Genomic DNA, 12,651 nt, shown 5'->3' on the forward strand with positions numbered 1-12,651 from the left:
TTCCAAAGCTGGTCTCACCATTTATTGAAGTGAATTTTTTTTTTCTTTTTTTGAGACAAAGTCTTGCTCTGTTGCCTAGGCTGGAGAACAATGGTGCGATCTCAGCTCACTACAACTTCTGCATCCCAGGTTCAAGAAATTCTCCTGCCTCAGCCTCACTCTGCCTGGCTAATTTTTGTATTTTTAGTAGAAACGGGGTTTCACCATCTTGGGACTCACAACACACATCAGCCCATCTCCTCTCCTTCTTGGCAGGGATGGTCACGATCCTCATTTCCCAGTGAAAGAAACCAAAACTCCATTATAGGGTTTCACCATATTGGCCAGGCTGGTCTCAAATGCCTGACCGCAAGTGATCCAAGTGCCTCGGCCTCCCAAAGTGCTGGGATTACAAGTGTGAGCCACTGCACCCAGCCAATTAGGAGGAAATATCCAACATTTAGCCAGGTGCAGTGGCTCACTCCTTAATCCCAGCACTTTCAGAAGCTGAGGTGGGAGGATCACTTGAGCCCAGGAGTTTGAGTCCAGGCCGGCCAACATAGTGAGACCCTGTCTCAACAAAACATTTAAAAATTAGCCAGGCATGGTGGTGTGCGCCTGTAGTCACAGCTACTTGGGAGGCTGAGATGGGAGAGTGTTTCAGCCCAGAAGGTCAAGTAAGCTGTGATTGTGCCACTGTACTCCAGTCTGCATAACAGAGCAAGACCCTGTCTCAAAAAAAAAAAAAATCCAAAATATATAAATAATTGATACAACTCAAAACAAATAACCCAATTTTTTAAATGTTTTAAAAAAAGAACTTGAATAGACCTTTCCTTAAAGAAGATATAAAAATAGCAAGTGGGTATCTGAAAGGTGTTCCGCATTATAGATCATTAGGGAAATGCAAATCAAACCCACTGAGATACCCCCTCACACCCCTTATGACCATTATCAAAAAGTCAAAAGATAAATATTGGCAAGAGTGTGGAGAAATGGGAACTTTTGCATACTATGGATGAGAATACAGATTGATACAGCCATTCTGGAAAAGTGTATGAAGATTTCTAGAGAAATTAAAAATAGAACCACCATATGACTCGGCAATCCCTCTTCTGGGCATACACTCAAAGGAAATGAAATCATTACTTTGTAAAGATATCTGTATTCTCATGTTCATTGCAGCCTTAATCACAATAGCCAAGATATGGAAACAATCTAAGTGTCCATCAATGGATAAATGGATAAAGAGACTGTGGCACACATACACAATGGAATATTATTCAGCCCTAAAACAAACAAGGTCTTGCCATTTGCCGCAAGATGGATGAGGCTGGAGGACGTCATGCTTAGTGAAATAAAGCATACACAAAAAATCAAATATTGCATAAACCCATTTATATGTGGGATGTAAAAATGTAAATAAATAAACCTACAGGGATAGAGAGTAAAACGTTGTCTACCAGGAGAGGTAGGAGAGGGGAGGAATTGGGGACATGGAGGCCAAAGGATACAAAGTAGCAGGTATGAAGGATGAACAAGCCTAGAGATGTATGACATGAGGACTGCAGGGAACAAAATTGTTCTGTATGTGAAATTCATGCTCAATGAGTAGATTTCAACTGCTCTTGCCACAAAAGCAATAAGGAAATGGGGAACTATGTGAAATGATTGGTGTGTTAATTTCTTTCAGTATAGGAATCTTTTACAATCTATATATAACCTTTAACATCATGTTGTAAGCCTTAACTATACACAAGAAAATTTATTTTTAAAAAAGAAAAATTGACAGTCAAAGACTGACAAAGCAAAGACTAAGTAAATAAAAACAGGGGTAACTGTATTTATATCTGTTAAACAAAACAAAACAAAACAAAAAATGAGCCACCCACTGAGGCAAATGCCTGCATCAATAGAGCTTTGTGGAGGCACAATTTGACAACAACCCCAGAAAACACACAAGCCACAGAAACTACTGTAACCATGCTTTCCAAAGAGGGTTTTGGAACTCAGCATGTAAAGGGAGAAAGCAGGCAGGAGAGAAGAAAGGGAGGGGGAGCAGGCAGTGAAGGGGTGGTTACATTCTTAGGAAGCTCTAATTAGTGCTCAGTAAATCTTCTTTTACAAAGATAAGGTAAACATTTGAAAAGAGGGAGGAAAGAGTCAATTATGCAGCCATCTCAGGGTAGCCTGAAGAGTGACTGATCTCATTTTCTTGTTCTGTACCTGGGAAGATAAGCCTATAATCAACATTGTCAGTGTCAGATTGAATAGAACTCAGTTTTACGTCTTAAACTGAGGTTGCAGAGCCAGGGTTACAACTGGCATATGCTTATTTTATAGGGGGACATGGATCCTGAAATATTTAGGGGCTAGCAAGGAATGTCCCTGTGAACAGTTTGTAAGGGGGGCCATATGGAGAGGTACGTGGCCTTTGTGGTAGTGGGGACCTGGCTTATGTCTAATGCCATCACACAGGATTGTGAAATGGCAGCTATCTCTTTGGGGAGAAAGAATGGCAGTGTTGCATGACTAAGATCCCAAACTTATGTCTCCCTTAGCATAACAGGTTTGGCACTTCCAAGACTTTATTTTCTTTTACATATTAAAAAAACTCTAATGAAAGAGCTATGTGAGAGATATAAAGAGGATATTTCCAATGAAAAAAGGGTGCAACCAGCAGGGAGAAAAAGGAATTCTAAATGTGTTTATGCTTGGTAACTTAACCTTAAAACACACAGAACAAAGCTTAACAAACGAAAAAAAGAAATAAGTTGACGATCATTGTGGGAAACTTTAATATCTGTGTCTCAGCCACTGAAAAATAAACAAACATCAGTAAGGAAATAGAATCATTAAAGGATGCATTTAACACACTCGATCTAATTGAGAGACGTGGTACACTACACTCAACATGCAGAATACATACCCTTTTCAAGTGCAGAAGCAATATTTATAAAAATTAACCATATTTTTGATCATTGAGAAGACACAAATTCCAAAGAGTTTTAGTTATACAAATATTTAATCAGAGTGGAAGTATAAGTTTGGAAATTAAGCAAAACATTTTCAGTATGGTAAAGGGATGAATAAAATCAAAGTTTGCTTTTCTGAAACACTAATAAAATTGATGGCCCCCAGCAAGACTGATTAAGAAAACAGACAAAAGGCAGAAACTCTAACTGCAGACCTTATAAATATTTAAAAAGATAAATGAATAATAGAACAACTTTGAAATTTTATATAAAATGAACAAATTGATTCGGCAAACACAGGTTACCAAAATGAATATTCAAATATATGTAATTGAACCTGTAATTAAACACCTTATAAAGAAAACTACAGTCTCACATGGCTTAATAAGTGAATTCTTTCCAAATGCTTAAGGAAGAAACACATCTTATATGCACTTTGGGAGGCAGAGGTGGGCAAATCAAAAGTTCTGGAGGAGTTCAAAACCAGCCTGGCCAACATGGTGAAATCCTGTCTCTACTAAAAATAAAAAAAAATGAGCTGGGCGTGGTGGCACATGCCTGTACTCCCAGCTATTAGGGAGGCTGAGGCAGAAGAATCGCTTGAACCGTGGAGGCGGATGTTGTGACAGTGAGCCGAGATTGTGCCACTGCACTCCAGCCTGGCAACAGAGCAAGACTGCGTTTCAAAAAAAAAAAAAAAAAAAAGAATGAAAATTGAATTGCAGTATAATCTTAAAATTTTTGAGAAATCTACGTTTTTCAGCTAAAAAGAGACAGACTCAGCCTTTTGACCTTTCTTCTATCCCTCCTTGGAAGGCAATCCAAGGCCTGGAAAAACAGCAGCCACATTGTAACCAAAAGAATAAAAACATGGCTAAGAAAGTATCAGGAAACTGAAAAGAACCCTGGACTGCCTTCCTCTGCACGTTGTAAGTGACAAAAATGAAATCTATATTTCTTTAAGTCACTGAATCAGATTTATTCTTTCTGCGGCTACAAGTAGCCCTAAATGATGTATTAAATACTAAAATAAATACTAAAATACACACTAAAATACTAACATTTTGGTCTTGAACTGCTGATCTCAGGTGATACACCCATTTCAGCCTACCAAGGTGCTGGGTTTACAGGCATGAGCCATCACACCCACCTCAAAAGCTTTGTGTTTTTAAATATATTAGACATGTCTCTAGTTTCAAAAAAAAAAAAAAAAACCCTTAATAATGTAGGAGAATAAGAGAAACTTTTTCCAAAAAAGAGAAATTATTGTGATTATTTTACCTTATTGGAATGTTGGATAATATAGTCAGCTTTATTAATCATCAAGCATGCTGTAAATTTTCCATTATAATAGGATTTGTACCTCAATTAAGGTGATAAAGTTTTAAAGCTCAGAAAGTGAAAGCCAGCCCCACCCCTCTCCTAGAGTGGGTGGGGACAGCAGTTGCATGGGCGCCTTTCCTTGTGACATCACAGGACCTTCGTGACACGTGGCTGCTTGACCCCGCCTCCTTTCCCTTTCATCTTTCTCATTGACCAATGGGCTTGGAGCATTAAGGCCACACCCCTATTCTGCATTCTAGTGCAGCCCTGGTGACGCCTCCTCTGGCTCAGTCACATAGCTGCGTGGTACGTGACTGGAGGCATATCACTGCCTTTGCCTGGATCACGCCAATGTGGCCCCAACCCCACCTCCCTCCTCTCCCCATGATGTCAGAAAAAAACCAACAGAGCAAATTGCCTGAGGCCAAGGAAAAGGTAAAACGCATAGGATTGCGGCACCCCAACCCCAACCCAACCCCAGGCCCCCTCTGATGGCAGAACAGCTGTCAGAGTCCGTGTCACTCCAGAGGTACACCAGGCTGGGCCCCCCCAATGCCTCTGGGCTCCCTCAACCAAAATCTTGTGTCAGCCCCAACCCCTGCCCTCACCTGACTTTGAGCGGGTGACTCAAGGGACTCCCTGCTCTGTACTCTGCCCTCACCTCCTCTTGCCTGAAAACTGACCTCCCTGGGCCCTTCAGGTTCATGTTTCCAAGGAACTGGATGCCCCAGCACCTGCCCTCACCAGTCACCCCAGGGTGACTTTGGGCAGGTGACTCCTGGGGCTCCCCACTCCATACTCTGCCCTTGCCTACCGCTGCCCCATGGCTGACCTCCTTGGGCTGTTTGGGCTCATGTCTCCAAGTACCTGGGTCCCAACCCTGCGAACCCCAACCCAATCTCAAAGAGGCAACTTGGGCATAGCACTGATGTCACCCATCCCCCACCACCCCACGGAGGAGTGGAATGTACTGACGGCACAGTCCCTCTAGGAACTGTCATTACTGCAGCAAGACTGGCCTTTGATCTTAGGACCCATCCCCTAAGTGTTCTCACCCCATTTCTGGTTACGCTGGTTGCAGCACAAATTTCCATCTGGAAGGGGAGTGGGGACCATGTGACCTAGGATCAAGAAGTTTCAGGCTGCCTTACTCCCTTAACACAGAAGTTGACTGTTTGAAAAGCCTACACCTCCCTTGTGAACTCAAAATGTTGACAGTGTCTCTGGGTGGCAATGGGAGAACGGGTTTGGTTTGGTTTTCTCCCAGGCTTCTACTCTCCAGAGAGACTTCAACAGTTTTTCCTAAGTTCTCCACCTCATATTTGAATTCTCCATGGTTCTGGCACCAGAGTGCCCATCAGTCAGTGATCTTTGAAGTGAGATTTGCTCATCTTCTGTGGAAGAGACCTTGGGAAACTGAACTTGACAACTTGAATCTTCCTCATCTCATCTCAACCTGGGGTACTTTCAGTGCCACAGGATACATATGGGGCATCTTTCTGAAGCATCACTTTCCCTTGATTCTCTTGAGAGAGACAAAACATTAATGTTCTTAGGGATGACAGTCACACATATATTTCTAAGAGACTAGCAGACTTCTCTCCAAAATGAAGCTTGGGTTGTCCTCTTTCTGTTCAATTCCCAGATTTAACAGAAAGGCTGCCTTCTGCCCTGAGGATACGTGACTTTTACTTTTCTACCTCTGCCTCTGGTTTTGGTCCCTGGCAGCTGCTGATTTGTGGCAAAATCCCAGAGCTCGGAGGCAGAAGAATGAGTTTCGGTTCCATTATTGCCTTTCTTTTAGCCATGGTATCAATCTCTCTCAGTCACTAAGTGATTGCAACAACACCTTGTACAGTTGTCGGTGGCATTAAATCAGATAGTCTATAAGAGTATTTTGTATAAACTGTAAAGTGACTGTAGGAGCTTGTAGTTCTCATGAGTATCACTGCTCCTCTTTTCCACAGTTTACAGATGATCATCAGTGGAACAGTGCTGGTGCTGGTACCGGAGCAACCGACAGCAAACAGAAGAAAATAAATAATGGCACTAACCCTGAGAAAACCACTTCTGGTGGTTACCATTCACCTGAGGATGTGAGTCTTGGCTGGCTGGTCTCCTGAGGACAAGGGGCACAAGGGGAAGTCGAGGGTAACTGTTGAGATTGTGGAAGGAAGAACTGCTGGGTACTGGTTAAGAATTCTGGGTTTGAATCCTACCTCTCTCTCCATCTGCGAGGGACACGATTTATGGCAAATTGCTTGAGTTCTTTGGACCTCTCTTTTCACATCTGTAAAATAGGGGTGGTAATGTTTTACTTACATGTGTGAAGCTTAAATCAGATTTGTTGTTGTTGTTGTTGTGTTAATCTCTAGTCCAGGGCCTGCTGTAAACTCCTCTCCTCTTTGGGCTTCCATTTCCTGAGGAGGTAGAGTTAGAGTATCAGAGGTTTCTGTTTGCTCTGAGAGTCTGGGATTTAAAGATTCACTAGAATGGAAACCTTGGGGCCAAGGGCTCCTGTCTGCCTTTTCCGTCCTATATCCCAGCTGGGAAGAACTGTCCCTGGCCCCTATGTGCTTGCTCAATGCTTGTTGAATGAACACATCTTTCTAAATCACAAGCTAGCAGAAGGGTGGGCTTTTCTCACATTCCATGTCTGAAGGTTTCTGTTACTGTCTTTTCTGGAGAATCTAGTTTCAGACTTTCAGTATTGTGGCTGTGGGCAAAAACCAATAAAGACCCAAATCCTTTTTCTTTGGGCATTAAGGAGAGTTGATCAGTTCGTGTTCCCATTGGGTCTAAGAACTTTGCCCTTAAAATCCATTCCTGACCCCTGCCTACCGCTTCCCCGCCTGGGGAATAGAATCGAGGGGCTACCCTCAGTCACCTTCCTTTGACTCTCCCCACAGAAACAACAGAACCGAGCTCAGCTGAAAGAAGTAACATGGTTTCTTTCTTTGCTCACGACATGACTGCTGGGTTTCGGGGGCACTCAGATGTAGAGGCCCCAGTCTCGTCTCGCCTACTCCCAGTACGGGGAGGAAGGCTCACCTCCCAGATTCCACCCCATCCCCACAGGGTCCCTGATAACCTGGTTCCATGGGTGGGCCTGTCCTGGGGCAGTGGTGCCATTCTGGGGGCATGTCTCTTGCTGTGCCATCTCTGCCTCCCTCTAGTAAGAGCTCTGTCTTCCTCTTCCTATAGGAAAAGCAGGAAAGCCACCAATATCAGCAAGCCCTAAGGAGGCAGCTAGAGGTGAGTGGAGGGTGTGAAGTTCCCTCCTGTCATCTGGAGAAGGTTTCTTTGCTTCTCTTTCAGCACTTGCTTGTCTTTTCTCCCAAAGGCCCAGGATCATACCATACGAATCCTTATGTGTCAGAAAACTGAACTGGAGACAGCGCTCTATTACAGCCAGGATGCTGCTAGGAAATTTGAAGGTGGGAATCTGGGCACCCCATCATCCTTCAACCTGGCATTTTCACAGGCCTTTGGGCTGCATCTCAACCTCTCTCATTCCAGAAGAATCCAAGGATCTGGCAGGATGCCTGCATCATTCCTGGAACTTTGCAAGAGAGTTACAGCGGGCTCTCTCTGCTGTGTCCACACAGCACAAGAAGGCGGACAGGGTGAGTCCAACCACCTACCCGGTCCCCTGGGAGCCCAGCTTCACAGATGGAGGAATGAGCCTAAAGGTCCCTTCTGCAGGATGCAGTGTCCTGCCCAGAAGACAGCATGGGCCATTTCTTGCTGCTTTTGTATGTGGTTGTTAGAGGCAGGTTGGGGCTGGGTCAGCTGCTGTCAGTGAGTTGTGGGGCGCTGTGGGGAGTGAGCACTGGACACAGAGCTCCGAGGCCAAGTGCCCACCCTGCCCATACTTGGCTGTGCCCTTGGTCAAATCCTTGGTGGGGATTAGGGTACTTGTACCATGAAGGTACAGAAGAGTATCTTTAGTATGTTACCATTTGTGTAGAGAGAGGGAACACATGTACGTGTGTGTGTGTGTCTCTGTGTGTGTACGTATTATGGTAATATACATAAAACATGTTTGTAAGGATTCATAAAAAACTCAGGCGAGAGGAACAGTATTGGGGGGAGATATTTCCCTTCTGTACCTTCTGAGGTTTGGACTATGCCAATGTATCGTTCTTTCAAAAATCAACAAAGGATTAATTTCCTCCTCCTTATCTGTGCCCCTACCCCCACCAAAAGAATGGGTTTAGAGAATCAGATATACCTGGGTGTTGAAATCCCAGCTCTAAGTGATCTTAGGCAAGCACTTAACCTTTAATACCCCATGTTTTTCATCTACACAATAGAGGTGATAATGATAACTGTCTCCTATGGTGGTTGTGAGGATTAAATGGGATTGTTAGCTTAGGGCCTGGTGAAGCACTCAATAAAGTTTCCAACAGTGGTAGTAATAATAGCAATAGCAGCATTACTGTAATAATGCTGTATACAGTAATAGTAAAATTTTCTCATCTCTCTGGGCCCCTGTTAGCCAGCTAACAATTCAGTCTTTTTCCCTGTCCCTTCCACCCTTACTGAGTTCTTTGAAAAACAAGTGAGAGCCAGGTGTGGTGGCACATGCCTGTAATCCCAGCTACATAGAAGTCTGAGGAGAAGAATCAGTTGAACCCGGGAGGCAGAGGTTGCCGTGCGGTGAGATTGTGCCATTGCACTCCAGCCTGGGCAACAAGAACGAAACTCCATCTCAAAAAAAAAAAAAAAGAAAAAGAAAAAAAAATTAAACCATGGACTTGGAAATGCCTTGAGAACATGTCAGGTGGGATTGAGAGGGAGCAAGTGTTACTGTGGAGTAGTCACTGTAGCTGTCATCACTGGTCGGTCAGCTGCTCCTCTGCCTGCTGTATCCTGACTTGACCTTTCTCTATTTGCAGTATATCAAGGAGTTAACAAAGGAGAGGGACGCTTTGAGTCTGGAGCTGTACAGGAACACGTAGGATAGGGGAAGGTGGGATGGGAGGTCTGAGAGCCCTTAGCGTGGGTGGTGTGCTGGGAGGTGGGGGGTACAGGTGAGCATGGCAGGGGGTCATACAGGTTTGCATGTGTGCACAGGGAAGCTCCAGTGCCGGCTGTGCCACTGACTCATGGGGTAGCCTCAGGCAACTCATGTCTTCTCTCTGGCCTGCCACCTGGGACTTTTAATTCCGGGGTCCCTTCTAGTGCCACGGTTCTGTGGTTGTGGGGCGAGGGTAGAGGGTCGATCACCAAAGTGGTCCTTTCTGTTCTTCGTTCATTCCTTTCTCTATTGCCTCCGGCCATAGCATAACCAATGAGGAGCTGAAGGAGAAAAATGCCGAACTACAAGAAAAACTTCGACTCGTAGAAACTGAAAAGTCTGAGATCCAGCTCCACATCAAGGAGCTAAAAAGGAAACTGGAGACAGGCAAAATCCTGCTGCCACAGGTGAGCAGCGGCAGCCCCGGGGGGTGTGGGAGCCCCATCCAGCTGGGACCATGGTCTAGGGATCATGCAGGGTATGGGGAGGCTCCAGCCAAGAGCTGGAAAATTTGGGTCCTTGTTCTGGTCCCGCCATAGAATCCTCTAGAGTGTGCTAAAAATCTACAAATTGGGACCATGCCTGGGAAATCAGAAAACCTCAGGGTTAGGGCTTAAAATTTCTTTTTAAAGAATCATAGACTAAAACCGTTATTTTATAGATTACATTTATATACCTAGCTTATGAGTCTATTTCCTTTTGAGGTTCAAACCAACACTTTGCAGGAGGAGAAGATGTGGAATCAGGAGGAGGAGCTACGGGATCAGAAGGAGAAGCTACGGAAGCAGGAGGAGAAGATGTGGAGACAGGAGCAGAGGCTGCGGAAGCAGGAGAAGGAGCTGCGCGAGCTGGAGGAGCAGATGCGGAAGCAGGAGGAGCAGATGTGGGAGCAGGATAAGCAGATGCGGAAGCAGGAGGAGCATATGTGCGACCTGGAGGGGCAGATGCGGAAGCAGGTGGAGGAGATGCAGAAGAAGGAGGAGCAGATGATGAAGCAGGAGGAACAGATGTGGGAGCAGGAGAAGCAGATGATGAAGCAGGAGGAGCATATGTGTGACCTGGAGGGGCAGATGCGGAAGCAGGAGGAGGAGATGCGGAAGCAGGAGGAGCAGATGATGAAGCAGGAGGAGCATATGCGCGACCTGGAGGGGCAGATGCGGAAGCAGGAGGAGGAGATGCGGAAGCAGGAGGAGGAGATGCGGAAGCAGGAGGAGCAGATGCGGAAGCAGGAGGAGCAGATGCGGAAGCAGGAGGAGCAGATGTGGGAGCAGGATAAGCAGATGCAGAAGCAGGAGGAACAGATGCAGGAGCAGGAGGAGCAGATGCGGAAGCAGGGGGAGCAGATGCAGGAGAAGGAGGAGCAGATGCAGAAGCAGGAGCAGATGTGGAAGCAGGAGGAGCAGATGTGTGAGCTGGAGGAGCAAATGCGGATGCAGGAGGAGCAGATGAGGGAGCAGGACGAGAGGCTGCGATTTAAGGAGGAGAGGCTGTGGGATCAGGATGAGAAGATGCAGGAGGAGGAGGAGAAGATGCGGGGGCAGGTGGAGGAGAAGATGCGGGGGCAGGTGGAGAAGATGCGGGAGAAGGAGAGGACGGGAGAGCAGAAGATGCAGGAGGAGCGGTGCTCAGAGCCCTGCCTCCCTCCCTCCGAAGATCTGTATGATACGAGCCACCCTGGCAGCGTGAAGCCTGCACGAGAGGCCACGGAGGGTTCTCCTGATGACAATTGCACTGCACAGATCATGCAGCTGCTTGGTGGAAGGAAGAATGCCCAGGAGTGCCCAGTCTTAGGCAGCACCTCCTGCATCCCATTCTTCTACCGAGGAGACAAGAAAAAGATGAAGATCATCAGTATCTAAAAGCCGGCACTGTCAACAAGGCCTACAGAAGTGTAAGCCGCCGTGTAACTTTGTGAATATCGTCTGAGAACAAACTTGAAAAAAGAAAATTTATTTTAAATTGTGGCAAAATACTGGCCGGGCACGGTGGCCTGCACCTGTAATCACAGCACTTTGGGAGGCCTAGGCGGGGGGATCACCAATCCCAGCTACGTGGGAGGCTGAGGTTGCAGTGAGCCGAGATCACACCACTGCACTCCTCTCTGGCTGACAGAGTGAAACTCCCATCTCAAAAAAAAAAAAAAAAGAAAAAAATTCTACTTGAGGACTCTAATATCTATGTATGTTTCTATTTTTTTTTTTCTTGGTCTTTCTCATTTAGTCTTGTGTTGTCTTGTCTTATGGCATGCCTAGTAAACTTTTATCTGCCTCCAGAGAGTATTGACTTTGACTTTATGGCACACAATTGGCGTTCAAGCAGATCACCTTCATCTAGTTTGGGACTAAGCTGGCTCAAAGCAGGTTTTAGTTTTTGTGACAGCTGGTCTATTTTTTATTCTTTTGGATTCTTAGGGGTGGCCCTTCCAGGATCCCCACCAAGGTCCCATCTCCTTACTGGGACCCAAATTCTCATTATGTCATTTCAGCCCTGTGAGAGTGCCAAACATTCAGCTAGGCTCTCCAGCCTCTTAACTATCACTTCATACTCAGTTTCTTAGCCTCTTAGCCCTCCACTGTTGACCAATCACCAAATGGGGGAAAGCACTACAGACTGTCAGGGTCACCTCCTAGGCCTGGTCACTCAAGTCCTGGCTGAGGTCTCCAATTACCTTCCAACAATTGTTTTTGATGGTGAGGGGGGACACATTTTTGTCCAGTTTTTCTAACTGTTCCTGTGGGGAGGCTAATCTATAACAAGCTATTCTGCCTTTAATGAATGTTGAAAACTTTTTTTTTTTTTTGAGATGGAGTCTCGCTCTGTTGCCCAGGCTCTAGTGCAGTGGTGTAATCTCTGCTTACTGTAACCTCCACCTCCTGGGTTCAAGCAATTCTCCTGCCTCAGCCTCCCAAGTAGATGGGATTACACGCATGTGCCACCACCCCTGGCTAATTTTTATATTTTTAGTAGAGACGGGATTTCACTATGTTGTCCAGGCTGGTCTCGAGCTCCTGACTCAGGTGATCTACCTGCCTCAGCCTCCCCAAGTGCTGGGATTACAGGCGTGTGCCACTGCATCCAGCCCATCTGTCTTTTTAAAAATGTTTCTGATTTGAGGTATAATTTATATTCCGTGAAATGCACAGATCTGGTTTACATTTTGATGACTTTTAACAAATGTATTACCCATGTAACCCACCTACTTCGAAGATATGGAACATTTCTATCATCCAGAAAGTTCTCCTGTGCTTTCATCCTGTCCGGCACTCCCCCAGCAGCTGATGAACCTGCTGAGGACATTGGTACAGGATTCTGGCCTCCCCAAAAGAGCTACTTTGACAAGACTGCTTGCCT

At 45.6% G+C, this 12,651-nt stretch overlaps 2 protein-coding genes across 3 annotated transcripts in view; one reads left to right on the forward strand and one right to left on the reverse strand.

The window, feature by feature from the left end:
- Positions 1-12,651, reverse strand: part of LOC134738360 (E3 ubiquitin-protein ligase HERC2-like) — a 76,137-nt gene that overhangs the window by 25,843 nt on the left and 37,643 nt on the right. The window lies entirely within an intron of this gene.
- On the forward strand, positions 2,762-11,731 carry LOC129014661 (golgin subfamily A member 6-like protein 7). Of its 2 annotated transcripts, XM_054452253.2 has the most exons (8): positions 2,762-4,712; positions 6,245-6,373; positions 7,482-7,532; positions 7,621-7,714; positions 7,797-7,903; positions 9,179-9,237; positions 9,566-9,707; positions 10,005-11,731. In XM_054452253.2, exons 1-8 carry the CDS (start codon positions 4,629-4,631, stop codon positions 11,157-11,159), a joined length of 1,821 nt encoding a protein of 606 aa, XP_054308228.2. In that variant the 5' UTR covers positions 2,762-4,628; the 3' UTR covers positions 11,160-11,731. The 2 variants fall into 2 exon arrangements, with proteins under 2 accessions (XP_054308228.2, XP_063509208.1); XM_063653138.1 differs by lacking the exons at positions 2,762-4,712; positions 7,482-7,532; positions 9,179-9,237 and having other exon boundaries at positions 4,720-6,373.

Source organism: Pongo pygmaeus, chromosome 16 (genome assembly GCF_028885625.2).
Source record: "Pongo pygmaeus isolate AG05252 chromosome 16, NHGRI_mPonPyg2-v2.0_pri, whole genome shotgun sequence".
NCBI lineage: Eukaryota > Metazoa > Chordata > Mammalia > Primates > Hominidae > Pongo > Pongo pygmaeus.